Raw genomic sequence first — 20906 nt, forward strand, 5'->3', positions numbered from 1 at the left:
CCGAAATGTGCATTCCTGCTGCAGACCGGCAGGTCAGATTCTCTTCCCCCCACTTATTTTTCCCCACACAAAGCGCAGTTGTTAGGGCACGGTCCATGGGCTGTCATCACAGCTCGCTCTTTGTGCTGGGCTCCTCTTTGTAGCGGAGCTGAATGGAATCGATTTGTTTCTCCAGCTACTGACAGAAAGCAGTTACTGTGTCTGTCCTGGCTTCCTGCTCCACCTCTTAATCATACCCAGGTGCTTTGCTGTCCCGAACTGCTCAGCGCAGAGCACCCGAGTGCTTCTGGAGCTTTCGCCCTGTGGGGAGCTGCAGCCTGCCCCTTCCTCCCTGCGGGACTTCGGGAGTGGGGGAGCCATCCCCACCTGGGCCTCCGAGGCTGAAGATGTAAATTCTTACCTCAGCTGGGATCTGAGTGAGCAGCTAAACAGAGGCTAACAGTTACTTCCACGTGCGGCTATTCAAGTTCTTTGTGGCCACCTGTTCTTCTCCCACCTTTGCTGGTGAATCTGTAAGTATATGGTAAAGACATAATACTGCGAAAATGTGGTTGAAATGGGTGGAGAAGCAGTGAGAATCCTCCCAAAGAAAAGGCAGGGAGATTGACAGGTTTGAAAATAAAAATCTCATTTTGGAGAGAGGCTGAACTGATGGGATCAAGCTTCATGGCATGTTGCACAGCCACTGGGGTAAGTAGACCTTTGCTGCTTTCTTAGCAAAAATAAGTTGATAAGATTAAAAAAAAATAGTTTTAACTGCATAAATAGGATTTCTCATAGAGTCACTGTAGAGTTTAACTATTTACTTGATTTGCTTGGTAGGGTTGATGTGAAGTAAATCAATGGGTGGTCATGCCAGAAATAATTTGAAAAACGTGGTGAATGGGTATATCTGATGGTTTGCAGTGCGTAAAAACCACCTGATGCATTTTGCAAATCACTTTCTGAGTTGACTTTGTGCTGCATGTGGAGATGTCTATAAACTGCCCACAACAGTGACAGTGTTTCCCCAGTAACTAATGGGAGGAGAAGCCAGGAGCGAGTGAACAAGGTAAACGTGGCACAAACAGCACAACGGGGAGCACTGTAAAGCACCTCTGCCATCAACTCAAAGAGACTGTGAGTCACGTGCTGCGTGCATTAGCAGACCACAAAAGCTGTTAAAGGTAATGACTACTCCCAGTACCAGTAAAAGAGGCCAAAATTCTGTTATCTTAAATACTTTGTTTCCCTAACTTAGTTTATTCAGTGTCTTAACGTTTCTGGCTCTTTCACAATGAAGTTAAGCTCCCTGCTCCTATACAGGAAATCAGTGCAGCAAGCAGAGTTAGCATTAAGGCCAGTACAAAGTGAGATTGTCATAGCTGATGTCTGAGACTGAAAGTGCCTGTGCGTGTGTAAGGGGTTGTTCACAGATCAGCTTTTTCCTCTTGACCATTTCTGTGTTCTCGGAGGCTGCACTGCTGGGTATGTTCTTCTCATCTTCCTTTCCCAAAAACTTTTTAAGAGGTTTTCTGGTCTGAACAGTTCTAATGTTGCCAAAAGCACTCAAAGATAACAACTGCAGCTGTTTGCAGGAACACTGTCAACTTCTAGAACAAGAACACAAAGTACTATGTTGTCTTTTTACCACCTTCCTATTCAGAACAAGCTCTCTTGATCTACTTCGCTCTCTGTGAAACTTCCTTTCTCTTTTTTTTTTTTTTCTTTTTCCCTGTCCTGTGAAAGTTCACATCTCAAACTCATCCTAACTGCAAATCCTCCTCTCTGCGTACACCCTCCTTGACTCGCCCCTTTCCAGCTCCTTCTTGTTGCCATCCCGGGTAGAGCCGTACGTTAAATGGGCGCACTTCCTATTGTAACTGCAGAGGTCACAAGCAAAGAGTAAGCAATCAGCAAAGAACAAAGCAGGGCTGCTATGACCTGAACTATTTTGGCACGGATGGACATCTGTGTACATGTTTCAGCTCAAACAGAAGTTGCTGGATTACTGGAATTGCTGGCAGTGAAACCGGGCCCTGTTACACGTCAAACAATACGGGGTTGTAACAATCTGATTTGAAAATCTGTTTACTCTTGCAGCTTCACGGAAATTGCTCAGATCTGTGTGTGTAAACCAAACCTCCATCTGATCGGCGCTACGTTCTCATGCTCTCTGACCTTCTCGGTAGGTGGTAATTTTGTTCGTACCCTCTCCCGTGACATCCTGTGAAGCCCTCTCCTGCTCTCACAACTGACAGCCTTCTCCGCCCAGCGCCCTAACTGGGAATTTCCCTTCCTTCCTCCTTCCACAGCCACCATGCCCCGTTCTGCTGCTTTCCCGTGCAGGATGTTTGTGCTCTCCCCCACATCCGCACTGGATACACTGCCTCTCCCTGTTGAGACTCTCACACTCAGGCTTTGCTACACTTTCTCCTCCTAGCCCCCCCAGTTCTGCCTCAAAGACCGTCAGCTTTCCACCGTGCTCCTGCTTCCCACCTTTTGACTTGCTCTTTGTTCGCAGGAGTGCCAGTTGTCCTTCTCTGTCTTTTTGTTCCCATGATGCGTGTGCCCCCAGAGGCCAGGGGAGCACACAGTGGCGTGGGGGCTGCTCTGATGCAGCGTACATGGCCACATCCTTTTCTTTCCATCTCAGCAGGGCGACCTAGGAAACTCTGACCAAGGGGCAAATGATTTGTAGCATTAGACGTGCACACAAACTAACCTCTGTACTTTTTTCATTTGTTTTTCTAGGTTTTGAAAAGGAAGTTACAATCTATATATAGCTAGTAGGAAAATGTTGCCTCAGAGCAAATTGAAGATATGTTTTACCTGATGTGTTGTCTGCAAACAGTTGCTTTTTAAACATGGATCTTTCTAAAGCTAAATGGTAGACGGGATTTTTGTTGTTACACATCAAAGTGAACATTCCTGGTACCTTCCAGCCATACCATACACTGTATTCTTGACACAGATGCCCGTTGCTTTTTGCAGTCCCAGGGCATGTGGTTTTATCATATTTCTGTGCTTCCTTAGTGGAATTAAAGAGGAGGCTTTAGTAGTTCTAAGGCAGGAAATCCTGTATATTTACAGCTGTAAGGATTTTATGTTGTTTGATCTCAATAATACCTTAACTCCTGCAACAAATAGGCCAGGGGAAACATTTCAAATGATTACAGGAGAAAAAGCCTGGGTAAGTTTAGGTTACTTCTGGATTGTAAAACAAACATGGGAGAGAAAGGAGGTGTGGGAAAAGACGGCTGTAGCTCTGAGCCTTTTGAAAGCAATGATTCTTTTAATACAGTTAAACTTCACATCGCATTCAGGCAGAAAGTTTTGGTAAGCATTGTCTGGCTTTACCTGATTTGTGGTAGCACGTTACCACTCTAGTTACTTTTAAACAGTTCTACTGTTTGTTTTCTGCAGCATTTTTAGTCTTAATAAATACGGGATTTTGTCACCTATTTTTCTAGCCTGTTTTCATATCTTTAAAGAACTCTCCTTCAATATGTTTTTCTCTTAAAACACGGAGGATAGACGTGAAATAAATCTGGGTTTATTCCAAGCTGTGACTGGAAGAGATGTTGTATTTATATGGCTGCCACCAGTTTTCTAGATGACTCAGATCAAGTATGGGTTTCTGATAGGGCAGTCCCTGTCACTCACTGAAAACAGGTAAAAAGGAATTGCAGATGGGTGAAGAGCTGATGTTGACATGAGAGTAGGAAGGAGTTCATGGCCAGAGAGTTCCTGAAAATGAAAACGCTCTCAAGAGGAAGAGGTCACAAGATCCAATTTTCCCTTTATGTAAGTCTGAAATGTAAAACCCAACACTTCTATATTTTGGTTTTAGCTGTCATTTTAAGTATCAACTGGTGGTGCAGTCTGCAGATTGTATTCCCAGGAGACTACATTGCTTCCCAGCTGCCTTTCTTTGGTTTCCTGTTCTGTGGGGATACAGTCAGAGACCAGGTAATTACAATTTCTTTTTTGCAAAGCATATGTTGGCTATATTCAACAGGGATAATATTTCTGTGTTCCAAGACAAGAGAGGTTTCTGTGGTAAAGCAAAGTCTATGAATAGAAGTCAGTGTCTGGACACATGTTAAAATTGGTTCTTGGTGAGACACTTTAAAATAATGGAACGCAGCATTTTTTATGTCCTATAAAACAATGCAGATCTGATTTAAAGCCCATGGGAACCTTTCCACTTACTGCGAGAGGCTTTGGTTGCAGCGTATGCCCATTTATAACTTACCACTTTGTTGCTGCTGCTACAGTGCATGAAAATTGCTTTGCTTACTTTCTGTACAGTATTCGCATACTGCATCTTTTCGTCATTCCTGAAGGACCTGGGGAATAAGCAAGAATGGGGAATGGTAATAGCAAGGAAAAGACCCTGTAAGAGACGAGAAGGGTCTCTCTGTCTTACTAGGAGCCGAGCAAGGCGCCGCGCGGCCACCAGGTGGCAGTCGGTGGCAACAAAACGCCCAGCAAGCCGAGCGGCGCCCACAAGCAGAGGCTGGAGGAGAGAACATCTGCAGCTGAGCGGTGGCTCCTCCAAGCACAGCTCTCAAAACCACATCTTTTGGTGAGGTGGTAGGAAAAGACAGCTGTCCCTGCGAGGAAGGTGTGTAAACAGTAATGCAAACTAACCCAGCGGCGCAGGGAAGGAAAATTGGGTGCTGCTTTTTGTCATTTCACAATGCAGCCCAACCAAGCCGAAAGGCAGTCATTATTTCAAACAGTTCTAAATTGTTGGGACATAAACTAGTTGCTGATAGACCTGGAAGAGAATTTCCTTAGATCTATCACCATGTATCCTTAAAATTTGTTCTCTCATAGTATTCTCTATATAGCTTATTATTTAAATGGACCATGTGACTGCTTTGCTCTAAACACATATTGAAACATTCCTTTCTTAGAAAAGTTGACATTCTGTCTTATTCCATACACTTGGCTTTTTGCCCAGAATTTAAAGCACTTAGTAAAAAGTCATTATTCATGGCTTCTTAGCTGTAAGATATTTTTTACAAACGTCCCATGGTGCCAGGAGGGATGATCCCATCTGCTCCCACATCTTTCTCCTGGCAGGCTTTGTGGCTGGCTGACCACACTGCTGTGTGGAAGGGAGGGAGGAAGAGGCTGGCAGGGCTAGGGAGGGCTCTTTCATCACTAGGAGCACGCGAGCTGTTCGCTAGGCCATGGTCTGACTCTTCAGTGGTATCACCTGCTCCACCTCTAGGCTGGGCTGTGCACTGTACAAGAAATAGCTTTCCCCATGGCTCATGTAATGCTAGCAGTACTTTAAACCACAGTGTAGGAGATCCTATCCCATTAAAGAGAACATTAGGTTCATTCTTGTTTCTGCACAACTGACGGGAGTAGTGTTAAACCATGCTGCCTTAAGTTTGTTTTCAGCAGCATTCATGCGTTTAGTGGGCAGACTGCAAGAACAGAGTAAGCAAATGTTTGAATTGCAAGAGAGAAAAGTTTCAACATCACTTTCGAAGTGGCAGCATAGAGTTTGCCTCTACTTGGTGATATTCCTCCAGAGAAGTAGCTTCCTTCTTCAGATCTGGTGTTTTGTTTATGCAGCAAAAGGGAAAAGCTTCATAGGAAGGGACAAAGAGCTGTGGCTAAAAGAACCAGAGGCGGCACCTGATACTCCCCTGCCCCGTTTAGACTCCTGATTCTTTGGCAGAGGTAGGTAGCCAGGCTTGAACTTGCTTCCTTTTCTCCTAGAGCTGCTGTCTGCAGAGACAGCTGCCATGTCTGTCTGTAGCTATCAGCCCTGGCAGTGACATGAGAGTGGTGCTTAAATAATTTGATTTCCTTCCCGTTTTCCTTCCCATTTTCTTTGTGTTACTTACAAGAATAGGAACACTGCTCTCCTGACTTATCACCTGTAACAGCTAGCCAGGCAGATGACAGAGAATGTAACTCGCACTTTAGTGAGAGCAGCGGGCTGGGGCTGACCTGGAACAGGCTACCTCACCACAGCTCTGCCGTGGGACCATCTGCTAAACTGCTCCAACAGGAAGAAAAAACTTTTTTCAAATCCCCCCCGGAAAGTCTAGTTTCCTGCTACAATTCAGTACAAGGGACCTCCACTAATGAACTCATCTTACCTTTGCTTCCATAGCTTTTTCTAGCCTGCAGTCCCTACTTCCCTTCAAGCAAGCACAGGAGACAGACCAGGCATACAGAGGCATGGGGAGAATTTGCACAGCAGTGAGGTGTCCTTGCTGTACTTCCAGGCTATTCTGGAAAAAAAAAAGGACCCTTAGAAAGAGCAAGCTTACCTTGTAACACTCAAGAATAACTTGGAATGGAGTAGCTTGCAACACTCAACACTTTCCATGAATCAGTAACAGCCAGAGCTAACTCGTGCCCCCAGGACACGCTGCCACTCTCACGCCCTGCGGCAGGAAAGCCTGGGTTCGGCACAGAAACCAACAGCCCACATGGGTGTGCACAGCTCTCGCAGCACGACTCCTTCAGCCCAGGGGAGCCTCTCTCTGGGCAAACACACAGTGCTGCTTCCTCTGAGACGTCACCTCTCTCGAGGTATTTAAGCAAGCTATTAGCAAAGTCACTTTATGTACATGCAAGACCCTCTGAATTCATCCTAGCTTTCCAGTATCTGCTGATGGCTGAACACAGAACTTGAGGTGAGTGTTGTGTACTAACACCATTAGAATAAATCTAAATTTGTTCATATAGATTTAACACGCGCTTAGTGTCAAAACACCTTGGATTTTATTTTCATATCCTTTTTGAATCAGGTTAAGCTGTAAACAATTTCTTGTTCAATCAAATACTGCCAGCTAGAATTACTTCCATTCATGCATCGCTGAAAACAAAAAGGGTATTTTGCCTTAAGTATAGATTTTTTTAAAACAATGTCACTTTATACAGAAACCAATAGCTAGATTTGATGCACCCTGATTAGTTATGTAAACAGATAACCAAAAAAAAACTCATCAACAGAACTAGTAAGTTGGTTCCTTCATAGAATGGAAATTTAAATCTCTCCTGATTTGAGGTTAACTTAGCCAGGAGTATAGAGTGTGGCACATAAATCCATCTAGGTGTACAAATTGCACTGTATCTGAATTAACAAAGTTATGCATAATGAAATGCACAGTTTAAATTCATGCTAGAAAGCATTTTTCAATATGAAGTGGCAGCCAACTGGCAACCATAACAGTTAGGTTCTGCACCATCATTTATGGCATTATAGATAACTATTACATATAGCATACTTTAAACCCCTGAAGGATTGTGTTACATGAAACATTCTCCAGGCAGTCATTTGGTTTGAAACATTGGGAGAAAGACTAAAGAGCTTGCCATCTTATACCGATTATGGTACCTTTAAGTTTTATGAAGTAGATCAGATATGATGTGTATTTCACAGTAACAAAGTTGCTTAATGCCTTTTCTCCAACAGTAGGATTGTGTTAGATGTTTCTGCCCTCAGGTTATCATTGTCCTGGTGGTTTTCCCTTTTCTTAGTTTAGGTAACTACATTGAGCACTTTTTTCCTGTTTTTTAACTATTCATCAGTCCTTTCAGTATATCTTCAGAGAGTTCCAGCAGAGGGAGTTCAGGGGATGGGATGTCCAGGGGGGGAAGGTTGGGTATTGGAATGTCCTTTGCCTTCCCCGCAGTTGTTGCAAACTTTTGCCAAGTTGCAGCTGAAGAAGTAGTTTCCGAGTGTTGCTGCAGGCTCCACAACTCTGACTTCTCTACAAAGTCAGCATCAACATCCAACTCCTTCTCTACTGGAGATTTTTGGAGTCTAGCTCTTTCTGCTTTTAACTGCTTATTCTCTCTCCTTAATCTCTCATTTTCAGCTGCAAGAAATTCTACATGCCGTTTCAAATCTGCAATTTTGGTTGCCTGCTCTTCTATTATTGTTTTGTCGTCTTTAGGAGCTTTACTGCCAATACACGCTTCTACTGGCTCCTTTTTTTTCTGAAGCAGAAATAATAGCGTATCCGGGTCCCTGTCAAAGACACCCTGAATGTCGTGTAGATGTTTCTCTGTGGAAGGGCTGTATTTCTGAGTAACAGGAACCAAGACATTCTGATCATCAGATTCTTCAGCAGGTGGCTTAAAAGAAGTCTGAAGGTGTGCAGCTGCTTCTCTGTCAGCGTTCTGCTGGGCTTTCAGCTTTTCCTCTCTCTTTGCCCTTTTCCACCTCTCCTGGATGAGCAGTAACTGTTTCATGTGACTATCCCTTTGTAATTCCAGTGATAGCTGAGCCTGAGTAAAAACAAGATTAAACAATTTAATTGGTGATCCTTAATCTACCTGAATATTCATGCAAGTAAAGTTACGTGCCTGTAAATATTTACATAAACAGCATCATAGCATGCCCCAGGGAGAGGAGGAGCCTTTGTTATTCAGACAGTAAATCCAACCAGAAGTGCTCTCTGCTTGTGCAATGCAAGAGATTCAGATATATCACCCAAATTTAATACAACTGCTGGTATTGTTCAGGAGTTAACATTTAGTCTTTCTTGTGTGTGTAAATCACTAGCCAGACAGTGATAGTACCCCTGAGCAGACGCACAAGAAGTTTAACTGATCTGTAACCAACATCAAGAAAGAGCAGATTCATTTGGCACACTGTAGATGAAATACTCAGCTCCTGTGTCTCAGCAAAACGGCCTAAGTGCTTCAGAGCAAAAGTTACCCATGAAACTAGTTTTATCACCTACTTGAAGGCACCTTACAGGCTAGAAACCATTGCCAGGGAACCCCTGGATGGGTTAGTAGCTCTCCTATCCCTGCTCCATGTAAACTTGCAAAAACTTTCAAGGAAGACTAGCATCTCTGCACTTCCAAGCCTCCCAGTGTAGTTGCTGTGGATCTCAGAAAACAACGTGGAGTACAAGAGGGATACGATCAGTGAGGGCACAATATAACACAGATACACAACAGAGTTCTCGTGTCCACTGCACTTGGGTCTCACCTGCTCTGACTGGGTCAGCTTCATAGCTTCTGTAAGGTATGCTGCAGAAGAGAAAATTGATAAATGTGTTAGGCAAGGTTATAGGACGTGAATGTTTCCTTAAAAGTTAAAAAAAAGGCTTCAGGCTGTTCATATTCTGAATTCCCACATAAAAGAAGTAGTCAAAACGCAAAGTATTTACCAAACTACAGAGGCTGGAAACACCTGCTGTTTCTCAAAAATCAGAAAAAAAATTACTGTAGGATCATGTAGTCTATGCTACACCCTTGCCATGGCATCCTGTTGGCTGAGACTGTGAACAATTTGTTTTTCAGAGAAGATCAGGAGCTTAGTGTTATGGCAGCCATTTCCAGAAAGTCGCAGAACAACAACTTTTCCCACAAAGGGGAGAAACACAGACAAGGACCGGACTCTTAACATACATGCATTTTAAAACAAAATGTGGTAAGTAAAATCCTCTCTCTCATGATGCACCTGTGTCATTAAGTCATGCTTTAATTATATTCTTGGTTAGGAGGTACAGTCTGTAGTTCCCCATTTTTTTCATTAACTTCCCCTTCAGACCAGAAAATGTGCTGGCTTAGAGGCAGAGCAGGACTTCGGACTTTGACCATATCTTGCTAGAGCTGAAAATGACAAGACGTAAGAAATTCTTAACCAAATTCAGGTTGTAAGATAATGACACAGAATCATCAACTGAAGAAAAACAAAAAACATTCAATACCTTATTTGGTTTTGCTTTGGTATAGGAAGTGAGGGAAACCAAAAAGAAAAGTCTGCGTATCAGGATATGTGCTATCCCTCATTGCTCTTCCTACTCATAAATACCAATTTTCAGTTTCTCATTCTATGGGGTTTTCTAGTATTTATGAATGGAAAGCAAGAATGCCTGGTATCTAGGCTACGATCTTCAGAGTAGCCACTTATTTTTTCTACACACAAGCCCTGTCACTGGAAATGTCCTACTTATTGCACCAATTAAGATTTCCTCTTTCTTCTTCTGCCAAGCAGTTGCCACACTGTCAGCCAGCTGAGGGACTCCACCACAAATAATTACGCATGACTAGTTAAATGAACAGGTAGCTGCACAGTCTCGCTTCGGAGAGGCTGTCAGTCACCGCATCAAGGCCTGGGATGTGCTCTGCTGTCCTGCTTCACTCCTAGGGAAGCCGAGCTCATTTCTTGCTATTAGCTGTCTTGACTTACACGTTAGGAAGGGGAAGTAAATAAACTTTTGTCATAAAAAGCTCGCGTATTTGCTTTATCAATAGAAAGCACGTTACTTCAGCCATGAAAGAAGCGAAGAAAAAAGGAAGTGTAAAGCAAAACTAGCTTACAGTAGGTCCCCAACTGCACTTTGTACACAACACAAGGTATTGGCTTCGACTTGAATCAAGAACTGCCTTAGCAGTGATAACCACCCCCAGCAAAATCAACTTTGGAAATGTCTGACTTCAGCTGCTCATATCTGAGAAAATGTTTCTAAAAAGATTGTTGATCTGGACTGAAAAACAAATTCACATGTGAAGAATAAAAAGAATATTTTGCAAGTAACGAGATGCCCCCATGAAACATGCAAATCCAGAAACTGATTTTAAAAACTGGAATGTGAGAAATTTCTACTCACCAGCAGCTTTTTTGTGACAAGAAATTGCTTCTTCATATTTCCCTGCTGCCAACAAACGGTCTGCTTTTCTGCTTTGCTGGTGAGCCTTAAAATTAAAAAGAGTGTTACATCAGTGAGGGTTAACCAACAAATAGTTAGATCTGTTTCTAAAGTAATTGATATAACTAGAAGTCTTAAACTGATTCCAGTTCTCGGGCCTTTACGCTCAGATCTCCCAGTCCCTTCTGAAATGTATAATTTGGTTTCTTTTTTTAATACTGCCTTACAAGGGTGTGTACTGTACAGGTAGGAACTGAAGTTCGTTAATGCAGCAAAGACGGTGTGTACACAATAAAAGCCTTTTGAAGCTCTCCTCCAAAAGTACATCCTCTCCTTCATAGGCAGCTGTTCACTGTAGCTGTGTAAAAAGACCAATAGGCCACAGAAACTACAAAGAGCTGAAAGTGTTTAGGACCAATTTAGGCAGCAGAATGCAAGATGTTTGAACTACAGAGCTGGAAAAAGAAATGTTACAGCTTATCCCGGGTGTGCCATTTTCTGCTGCCCCATCCCCAGCAAGCTTTGCTTCTCAGTCGAAGGAAGTGCAAAAGACCTTGGTTGTTTGCAGCTTACATCACTTCATGGAAGCAGTACAGCCATAGCTGAAGGTATCAAAGTCACGTCCTTGCTGTACAACAGTTAAGTCTCTACCAGCATTTGTAAGCTACTAATGCAAACCACTAGGGTAACCTAGTCTTGCTGAAAGCAAGCAATTGGCGCAAGTATTTGCATATGCTTAGTGAGAAAGAATATTGCATAATGAGCACTGCAGCGTTCACGAAAGCGAATCCTTTTGTCGTTACTGTAAGACAGGAACTTTGTGGCCCTTTCTCCAGGAGAAGCTTTGTGATATGAATGGCTACAAGCACCCAACCGGCACAGCTGTCAGTAACACGCAGGATGCACGGCTGCTTCACTACATGCTGAGTGTGAAGAAAATAGATGTTAAGTACCAGGCACCAGCTCTGTGAAACAACACGAGACAGTTAAGAAACCAAAGTGTTTGTCTGATTCTACATTTTTTAAGACTGTAGTCTCTCAAGACAGCCTTTACCAAATCCATACTGAGGAAACTTATAGGGGCAATGGAACTGAAGGCCTGCAGTCTGCCTCTCTAATTCCATCTCTGCCCCGTAGAGATTCTCTATTCCCTCTTTTCACCCAAACAAAGACATAAAACAAATCAGGCTTTAGACATTTGGTGCATGTAAGTCACTGACTCCCTTGAAGCATATTCCAGGAGCAATATAAAAATGACAGCATTTGTCCGTATCCCAAGAAGTGAGAACAACTGGTTCCTAACAGAAATTACACTCTTCTCTGCTCCTGCAATTTTGGTAGAAACATCAAAGGTAAAATAATCCAAACAAGACAGTGACGTGATTGTATCAAGTCTAACACGATCCTTGTACTAATATCCATTTTAAAAAGAAAAGTTTCAAAATGCGTATCAATTTCTTTGTCACTTTTGGCCTCCAAATTGACTTAACACCTAAATTGTTATGGTAAGTTCAATTTTCTACCAGAATTTTAGCAGCTCTGACACCACAGAAGAGAATGACTTCTGCAGAAAATACTCTTTTGGGAAACAACTGTTCTTAAGCAATCCCTAGCAGCTATATCACTGCATTTAGACATTCAGCTTTTCTAAAACTGATTTTCTATGCTAATATGGTGAGTATTAAAAAAAAAACAAACAAACAAACACCAAAAACCCCCTTGATTCTCCACAACAAATGCTTCAGTCACATTCCTCTTCCTCATCTTCATTCAATCCTCATAGCACTGCCAGCACTCATTTCTTCTGCCCCGAGGTTAAATAATCTCAGCAGATGAAGTGTTTTTCTATTGGAAAATCATCTATTTTATGGTCGTTTTCTATGGACTCCTACAAATGACATATGCCAGAAAGAGAAGCTTATTTCCCCTGGGTAAGAACAAATGAGTAACAGCTCATATAGAGCCAACTTCTCAGTTACTCATGGCAGGTCATTCAGTTACAAATTAGCTATGTCATGCACATAAAAACACCTGAGCTAGCTCCTTGCAAAACATTTTTTTTCAATAAATTGATATTGGTACAGCTTCTTCTGCAAACTGCACAGGTGGGTCTAAAAGAAAGGGCAAAAGGAAACAGCTAGAGACAAAAGACTGAAGAAAGCAAGCCAAAAAGCCAAGGGACTGGTTCTATTTGTTAGTTTCCACATACAAAAATGGATTGTTTTCAAAGGTTATTTTCATATGTTTTAAACAATTGGGGCACGGTCATATTCAAATCATTTAAGCACATGCAGATCATCTGAGGACAGTGAGTTGTTACTTGATGTGGCAATTAAATTATTTCCATTTTCAATTAACTCCCAGTGAAGTTCAAGGGAGTCTGAAGAAACTGGGCTAGACCATGAATAAACAATTTAGAAAAAAAAAATAAATCAGAGATGCTAGCAAAAAGAAACGAGGATTCTTTGACTGCAAGGTGAAAATACTTTTCTTGCTGTTACATCAGAATATCTAGATGTCAGGACATCTCATCCTGCTGCACAGCACCAGCCTTCCCCAGCAGGAACAGGATCCGAGGAAAACCAGTGATTCGGCGCAGCCTCCTGTGAGAAAGCTAGGTATTCTCAGCCAGTCATGGGGGAAAGAAATCCCTCATTTTGGATGTTTTCCTGCCAGCTTGACAAGGAAAAAGTTGTTAGTTATTCCACCTTGCGAATGCTTGTTCCAGTTAGTTGACTGTGCAAGGACCAAGGAATTTCTCCCATTTTCATGGCAGAACATTCAAAAGCAGCAGTCTGAAGAAAGTTGTGGTGCTGTTTCCTAGCAGCAAGTGATGAATCCGCAACAGAAGCACTTGCTTAATATGCCACATATCATGGGTAAGCTTCTACATCTTGTCTAGTCTGCTGGTTTATTCTTAGCACTCAGTTCCACTCAGACACAGCATCCAACCATTGTTAGCAAAGCTATTTTGAACTCAGTGGTCTGTATCCCGTTATAAAACTGGCAATGGAAGAATGGGCCCTGTATCATACAGTGAGAAAAATGGCTCTCGAGTCTCTCCCCAGTCTGATGTCATGCTAAAGGAAGGTGTTTACACCAAAGATACTGAAGCTGCTCTGCTGGTCCCTAACAGATTCAACAGGACTGCTTTGATGTTGGTACTGCTGCTGTGATGACTGCAGAAACAGCTGCTGCACAACCGCAGTGGGTTTACGTATCTGATTTCTCCTTCCTCTCCCAGTTGCAGTGTTGGAAATATATGTAGGATGTGGTGTAAGAATAATTATAATTTCTTAACAAGCTATGGATTTGGAGGGGGGAAGCAGTTCAGCAACTACTTCCAGATGTCCCTCCCCATCCAGACGAGCAGGAATTCCCAGTAGGCAAATGGACAGGTGTAACAACTTGACTCTCCTAAGAGGAAACAGGTGTGAATGACAGATGACCAAGCTAAAAAGCTTCCTCGAGTTACTCCAAAGTATTTGGTTCTGAAGGGATCGGTGCGTGCCTTACTGAGTCACTTCAAGCCCCCAGATGAACTGCAGGAGCAGGTAAGGCAGATAGTTTTCCTTGCTTCCCAGCTGTAGCTGAGATGCTGAGGGATGTTTGTAAGTCGGTACTGATGTTCCAAAGCAGAGCTCCCCTTTGATTCTCCACCCAGCTAACCCAAACCACTGCCTAGGTAACCTCTGAGCAACAGAATCAAAAAATAATCAAGTCCCCCTTTAAAGCAGCAGTATAAGTATTTCTTTGCTTAAAGCTTTCCTTAGCAGCACTAAAATTAATACTTCTTTCCAACAAAAACTAGACAATGGTGCACCTGCAGGCCATCTGAAACAAAGTCACAAGGCCTGCTTGCCAGATTTGGTACTGCTCTCAAACTTCAAAAAGACACAAACACAGTAACTCTTTCTAGGGAAGATGAACCACAAGGACTTAAAGGATTACCACCAAAGGATCCTAGCTTAGGTTGAGGGTGCAGAAGGAGACTGTTTTCCCGTGTGATTCCACTTGATTGCTAGCTCTTCCAGAGCTGAGAGTAACAGTACAAAAGCATGGTCTGTCCTGCAGTACTTCTAAAGGGTAGGGGTAGTGCTACTCACTTTCAAATAGGGAAGTTCACCACCCTCTCCTTAGAGCAGTAATTTGCAACAGTCCTCGTGTAGTTGAAATAGTATTGTATGTGTTTTGTTGTCCTTTCTTCTCAGAAGGGGAGCTGTTCTGCACTGGACAAAGTCTTGCATAAACTGTTAACCTTGCAGCCTTCTCCCTTAATTTTAAGGGGCTCTTTAGCAACTGATATATTGTAATATGATTATGAACTGCAAGTTACAGTGGTTTACTTACTACGAAGTTACAAAGGCAGGAAAACCCAGCTACTAAAGTAAAGGGGCGTGAGCAAATGGGACTGCAAAGAAAGTTATGTGCAATATAACAGTCTGTAAATGCTTCAAGTTGCAGCCAAAGTTTGCCACTAATACCATCTATTCTATGCTATGAACTGTGGATACTAGTCATCTTTGCCAGAAAGGATCAATACCTATGCTCGCTTAATGCTGAAAGCAACAACAAAGGTATTTTTCTGAGAGATGAGGGATCTGTCCTCTGGTTTGTTTCCTTACGGATATAGGGCTGTCTTTCTAAGAATGTATTTAGGGGAAAGGAAGGATCAGAAAATGCACCTTGTTACTGCTTCAGTATTGTACCAGTGTGCTGAGTATCTTCCGTGTGGAACTGCACAGCACCAGGTCGTGAAGGGTGGGATGAGGTGGTGCCTCATTGCTTCCTCCACACACACACAAGTGTCTTTCAAACCCATTTTCACCTGGAACCAGTGAACTTGGAAATGTTTATCATGACTCTTCCATTTTATTATTTTTTTTTTAAGTAGATGGCTACAGTTTATTCTTGGACCAGTCAGGTCAAGTTTTACACTAGTGTTCTCTCTTTATTCCATTCCACTCCTCAATACACACACATAAACAAGTCAGAAAATGCTTGTATTTCCAGGCAGTTACACTAAAAGCAAAAAAAAAAATAATTAAAAAATCTTGTCCTATAACTTATGCTAAACAATGGGAACAGATTTGCCACTAAACCTAAAGAAAGGGCAACATGTAGCTTTATCAACAGAAGCAAGCCCTCTTAAAAATACTCCTCGTATGCTTTGGAGAAAGACAGAGTTGACTAAAGTAGAAACAAACAATGGCACAACCCATTGTGGCTGCTCAACCAATACCACTAGCCACATGCTAGCTCAATTTTGTATTTTAAAGCCTGTATTTAGCAAGGTTGACAGAACAGTGACTCAACTGTAAATTACAAGTTAGTGTGACTATAGAGCAAAATAAGTATGTGAAACTCATGAGAATGTACTCTCAATATTAACAGGCTCCTCAGTCACTTTTTATTGAACTGTAAAGATGTTGGAGTTCAACTCTATTGTAAGCAGTAGTATTAGAATTTAAATATATGGGCAGACACACAGCCAACTTTTTGTCATATTGCCAACCAATGTTAATCCACTGAATAGCCCTAATTGACTATGTGTGTGTTCCCAACCTATCCCAAATCTAAACTAAAATAGGTTGGTCTGAGTTCCTCACCGTGTAAATGCAGTTAAGAGATCTGGCACAAAACCAGCTTGCACACAGTGCTCAGGCTAGGTGGAGTCTCCAAACCTCATGCAGGCACAGCTGCACTTCTTTCCCCGATTGCCTACACCTTCAGTAAGCTGTGGTGTCCTTTTCCTTAATATGTGCTCAGGTCAACCTCATTCTCTTCCTTTTGGTCCATTTAATATGATAAAAGCATTATACGCTTCAAGTTGGTTTTCAAAGCTGTTTCCCCTCCTTACACCTCCCAGCTGCTTTGGTAATGTTTTTCCCCTCCAGACAGTGCTGCAGCAGGTATACGCAGGTCTTGGTAACTGGAGGTTATAAGCTAAAGGAGAACAGTCCCACTGCCCTGGCAATAAAAGCAATCTCGGTTCCTGTTTGCACACTTACAGCCCTAAACTACACAGTTCAGATGACACAGCAACTGAGCTACCCTCACTAGGGACAACTGAACCAGCACCACAAGTGTTTAATGGTAAACAGGCCATCTCTGGGCAACAGCTTCCAAAAGGTGGGGCAGAAAGGCTTCAGCGAGTGCTTCAGCCTGCTGCTTCATTTTGGCCTTTCAGACTCATGTTAAGCGCACTTACTTGGAGCTGAACTTCATGGCTCAGTGATCCACATGTACCCTGCCTGTGATGCCAGCGTGACACAGCAGAAAGGATCTGCTGGTAGCTACCCAAATAGCATGGAGAGCAGGGAGGAAATGATGCTTCCTTCTGTCAGCCACCTGTAGCTTAGTCAGCTACATTCCTGGCTGGGAGCTCCTGCAAGGTGTTACACCTGCTACGCGGAATAGGCTCGTGTTGTGCCTGAGGAGTAATGACATGAACACAGCGTTGAATGACCTGAATACCATGTTGCTGGGCCTTTCCAAGGAGGCGAATAGTGAGCAGGGTGTGCAGCTGAGCATCCCCAGCATCACCTCAGTACTGCCACTCACTTTTCTCAGATGTGCTGCTGCCTCTGTGGTTCACACCTTACACTTCCCTTCACTGAAAAGATACCCACATATGTATCATGTATAAAGGGAAAGCCAAGACAGTGCTGCTATTACCATGGTAAAAACAGACTTTGCTAGGCATGTCTATATGAGATTCTTCCACTTTCACTACCTAAAAGCTTGTTTCCTCTAGTCTGAGTTCAGAATTGAGTGTATCTGCCTTTCTCTCTTTCATTTTACATAGAAAGAGCAAGCATAGCAGCTTTCAGGTTATGCTTTATTAAAAAAAATAAAAACAGGATTCAGCGCATGTTTCTATAGATGAACGTGACTTTTCTTTTGTTTCCCCCCCCACTCAAAATAAGAGGTACAGGATGGCATTAAATCTCATCTACATTGGTCCACATGGTGTCAGTCCTTTGGTCTCTGGTAAACTTTCACAGATACCTTCTTTCCCTCTCCCCACTCCTCCATATTGCATATTCTGCTTGCAATTTTCCCCTCACCTGGATGTGGTATTCACCTCAGTTGCAAACCATTTGTTAACATAGATCACTGAGTGGCAGTATATACATTGTTGTATGATTTTCACTCCAGCCACTAGTCCGTGCTTTCTAGTTTTCAGCAAAACAGCTTTTCAAGCTACCCTTATACTTCAAAAAACTTATAGAAATTAGCATTCACCCGATCTGGAACTTTATCTTAAGATATGCCATATGAAATGCTATGATCTTGTAGGAGAAATACAAGGTAGATGCGGTATGGCTCCTTAGCACGTGTCCTACAGGAAAGCTTAATACCTATGCACTGGTATTAAACTGAAGTCCACAGAGTTACGAGGTTCTGGGTGCTGGACTCCATTGAACGAACAAGTTTCTTTTTTAACTTCTTGAGGCTGATAATATTTGCCTCATATTTTTACTGTGGTACTTCCAAGCTTCTAGTCACCTGTGTGCTGCTATGCTTCTGAAGTATGGAAAATTCTTCAAAGGTGTCAGGCTGACCCCTTTTTCAATACCGAAGGCTAAAATAGTCACTGGATTTGAAACCAGAATTCTTTGCCTAAACCTGACAGCAGAAGAAATTTCCCCTACAGTAGGTAGCACATAAAAAACGAAGTTAAAAGCTTCTACTTGAGTTAAGCTCTTCTCTTGAGAGTCTTATCTTTTTTCTGTAACAGTTTTTAGATTTGTTAAGGAATGCTGACATGTCTTAGTTTACAGCACTGAAAACAAGTGTTCAGCTGGACTAGATAACCACTATACAGTTGCCTGCAGGTGCAGGGACTGCACTTAGCCTGTAGCAGTGTGAAGTTCGCTGGTGTAACCTAAATACTGTACTCACAGGACTGAGGAACCGGCTTCCCTGTTAGCAAAAGGATCAGGGCTTTAACTCATTCTTTTGCAGTTAGATGACATTTGTCTGCTAGGCATACAGCACCCTGTGCAGGTAGGAGGAGGGCAGGAGAAGGAAGGAAGGAAGAGGGCAAGAAGAAGTGCCTAAATAAATGATTGGGTATCAGAGCTTCCCCAAAACACTTTCCTAAGGCGCTAATAACTGGGATCACAACAGACTTGGGAAGAGTTGTCTCAAATTATTCCTAAATGAAGTATCACTGGATACAATGGATACCTTGAGGACAGCTCAGTGGAAAATCAAATTGGCGGTTAGTACTGTAGCACAAGCCCTGGAAAGGTTAAGAGAAGGAAAGATGGGGTTAGGCTGCATAATTATCTGTTAAGCATGCAACAATAGCAAACCATAAAAATTAAGCTTAAAAAAAAGTCTATGAACTGAAGTCCAAACTCTAAGAAGATGGGTACATTTCTCACCAATGTCATTAGACTTGAGGGTCATCTATCAAAACTCAGTTAAATAAAACAAACATTAATTGTAGATATTAAGAACAACCCTGGAAAGCAAATCAGTATTTGTCAAGTGACACCTACAGAAGGAAATCAGCAAATCATGGAAACCAAAATCTAATTAAACTTAAGGAAAAGAAACATCTTGAGGCTTTAATTAAGGCCAGATAATTTAATCCAAATTTCTTTAGATTTCTGTTCTCTGAAATATAGATAATGTAAGTGAAGTCTGCAGAATGTGTGAGGTATGGCATGCCACCTGTAATTAGGAAAGCTAAGCAAATAGTGAAATACGTAACTGAAAGCCACTAACGTAAGTGATTAAGTGCAGTGGGTGTGCTACATGTTGACAGAAATGGAGACATTAGGACACTGCGAAACTACTAGAGATTTCTTGTCAGTTCAGATCCCCGGGAAAATCAGGACAGTACCCCTGCTTCCAAGTATCCAAGACTAGATGTGAGCTTCAAAGGACAAAGTGAGCAGAAACCAAGAATTATAGCAAGTTCTAATCAAACTTTTTAACTCTAGAAAAAGCCATTTCACTAAAATCAGCAACCACCAATGCACTGAAAGAAGGAAAATATCTTGTACTTAAGACAAGAGTCATTGTTATCAGATAAATAAGCCTAACTGTTAGTGTACACAAAACCAGTTAATAGCTTAGGACTTTTTTCCTCCCTCCTGTCCAAACGGGTTGGCATCTCTGGAAAAAGTTATGCTTTTCTGGTCCACGTGAACTAGAAGAGATTTTGAGGAGAAGCAAGAGAAGTACATGACATTGAACGTTATCAGGAACTTAAATGAATATTCTTACACTGGCGAATTGGCACCTCCCCTGAATGTTGTTACAAATATGAAATTCTTCTGCAGAGAGGGATGGTGAATAGAAGAGCTTGGGGAAAAATAAGTTACTTGATACAGCCTGAAGATAGCCAGTTTTTCCACATAAGATCCATGACTGCATTCTGCAGCAGTTTCAGGAAAAGTTTGAGTGTTTCGGGGCACTTCTTAAAATGGAGCAGAGACATACGTGCTGACAACTTCGTAACTTTCTGTATAGGACTATATAAAGCAACCTTTTCCTGTATCATCCGTTATGTCAAAGTGTCTTGGTCTTATTTTTAGCCTGGTGCTAGACAGGTGTGGTAATTGCACTCTACTGTTGTGGTCAAAGGATCATCTTTTCGGGCAGAAGCCAAGCTTTAGTCACACACTTGTCACTCATATTCCCTGGTGCGTGGTCTTAGTAAAACAAACAAACAACAAAAAAAAACAACAAACCTGTTAATGGGTGCTATCTGCACTGCCACAAGCTGATGCTTGCAGCCATTTACCCGTGTACCAGGTACCAGGCTGGCTGAAATACCTGGCTGGCTCCCTGTGGGGGCAGTGAGGGCCCGGCAGGGCTGCCGGCATAAATCAAGCGTGATTTAAAGGCAGCCCCGATGCAGGTCCCCGGGGCTGGCAGCCGCTGCTGAGGCCGGCAGAGCCGGGGCACGGCCGGCACCCGACCTTGGCCGAGCCGAGCCGCACCGGGAGCCGGTCCCGGGGCAGCTGTGCCGAGCCGGGCTCCTCCCCGCCCCGACAGCGCCTCACAGCCGCCCGCCGCGGGCCCGCGTCCCCCGCCCGGCCTCCCCCGGCCCCGTTGCCGCCCGGCGCTCACTCACCAGGTTGAGCGGCCCCTCCATCACTTCCATGGACGGCGGGGGCTGCGGGCACATGGGCGCGGAGGCGGCCTGCTCGCCGCTCCCGGTGCCCCCGGCCCGGCCCGGCCCGGCCCTGCCCGGCCGCCGGCGCCGCTCCGCCCCCGGCCCCGCTCCGCCCGTCAGCGACATCTCGCGAC

The 20906-nt window shown here is 43.1% G+C and overlaps 1 protein-coding gene and 1 long non-coding RNA gene across 2 annotated transcripts; one reads left to right on the plus strand and one right to left on the minus strand.

Moving 5' to 3' along the window:
* The first annotated feature begins 1806 nt into the window (after positions 1 to 1806).
* Positions 1807 to 10086, plus strand: LOC137859742 (uncharacterized). Its single transcript, XR_011098504.1, has 3 exons — positions 1807 to 2167; positions 3833 to 3951; positions 9280 to 10086. It is a non-coding gene; the product is annotated as an uncharacterized lncRNA (long non-coding RNA).
* Positions 6719 to 20899, minus strand: NRBF2 (nuclear receptor binding factor 2). The gene is made up of 4 exons (XM_068689136.1): positions 20731 to 20899; positions 10593 to 10677; positions 8966 to 9006; positions 6719 to 8253 (listed from the first exon to the last, which is right to left on the minus strand). Exons 1-4 carry the CDS (start codon positions 20896 to 20898, stop codon positions 7537 to 7539), a joined length of 1011 nt encoding a protein of 336 aa, XP_068545237.1. The 5' UTR covers position 20899; the 3' UTR covers positions 6719 to 7536.
* Between the last annotated feature and the right edge of the window lie 7 nt (positions 20900 to 20906).

The sequence above is a fragment of the Anas acuta genome, chromosome 7, assembly GCF_963932015.1.
Source record: "Anas acuta chromosome 7, bAnaAcu1.1, whole genome shotgun sequence".
Classification (NCBI taxonomy): domain Eukaryota; kingdom Metazoa; phylum Chordata; class Aves; order Anseriformes; family Anatidae; genus Anas; species Anas acuta.

What these genes read in the sequence shown, in the direction of transcription:
- NRBF2 (XM_068689136.1), bottom strand. Translation starts at nt 20,898, where the DNA reads ATGTCGCTGACGGGCGGAGCGGGGCCGGGGGCGGAGCGGCGCCGGCGG. An exon ending in TGGAGGGGCCGCTCAACCTG is followed by an intron (nt 10,678 to 20,730) that starts GTGAGTGAGCGC and finishes TTTAATTTTAAG; the next exon opens with GCTCACCAGCAAAGCAGAAA. An exon ending in TTGTCACAAAAAAGCTGCTG is followed by an intron (nt 9,007 to 10,592) that starts GTGAGTAGAAAT and finishes TCTCTTCTGCAG; the next exon opens with CATACCTTACAGAAGCTATG.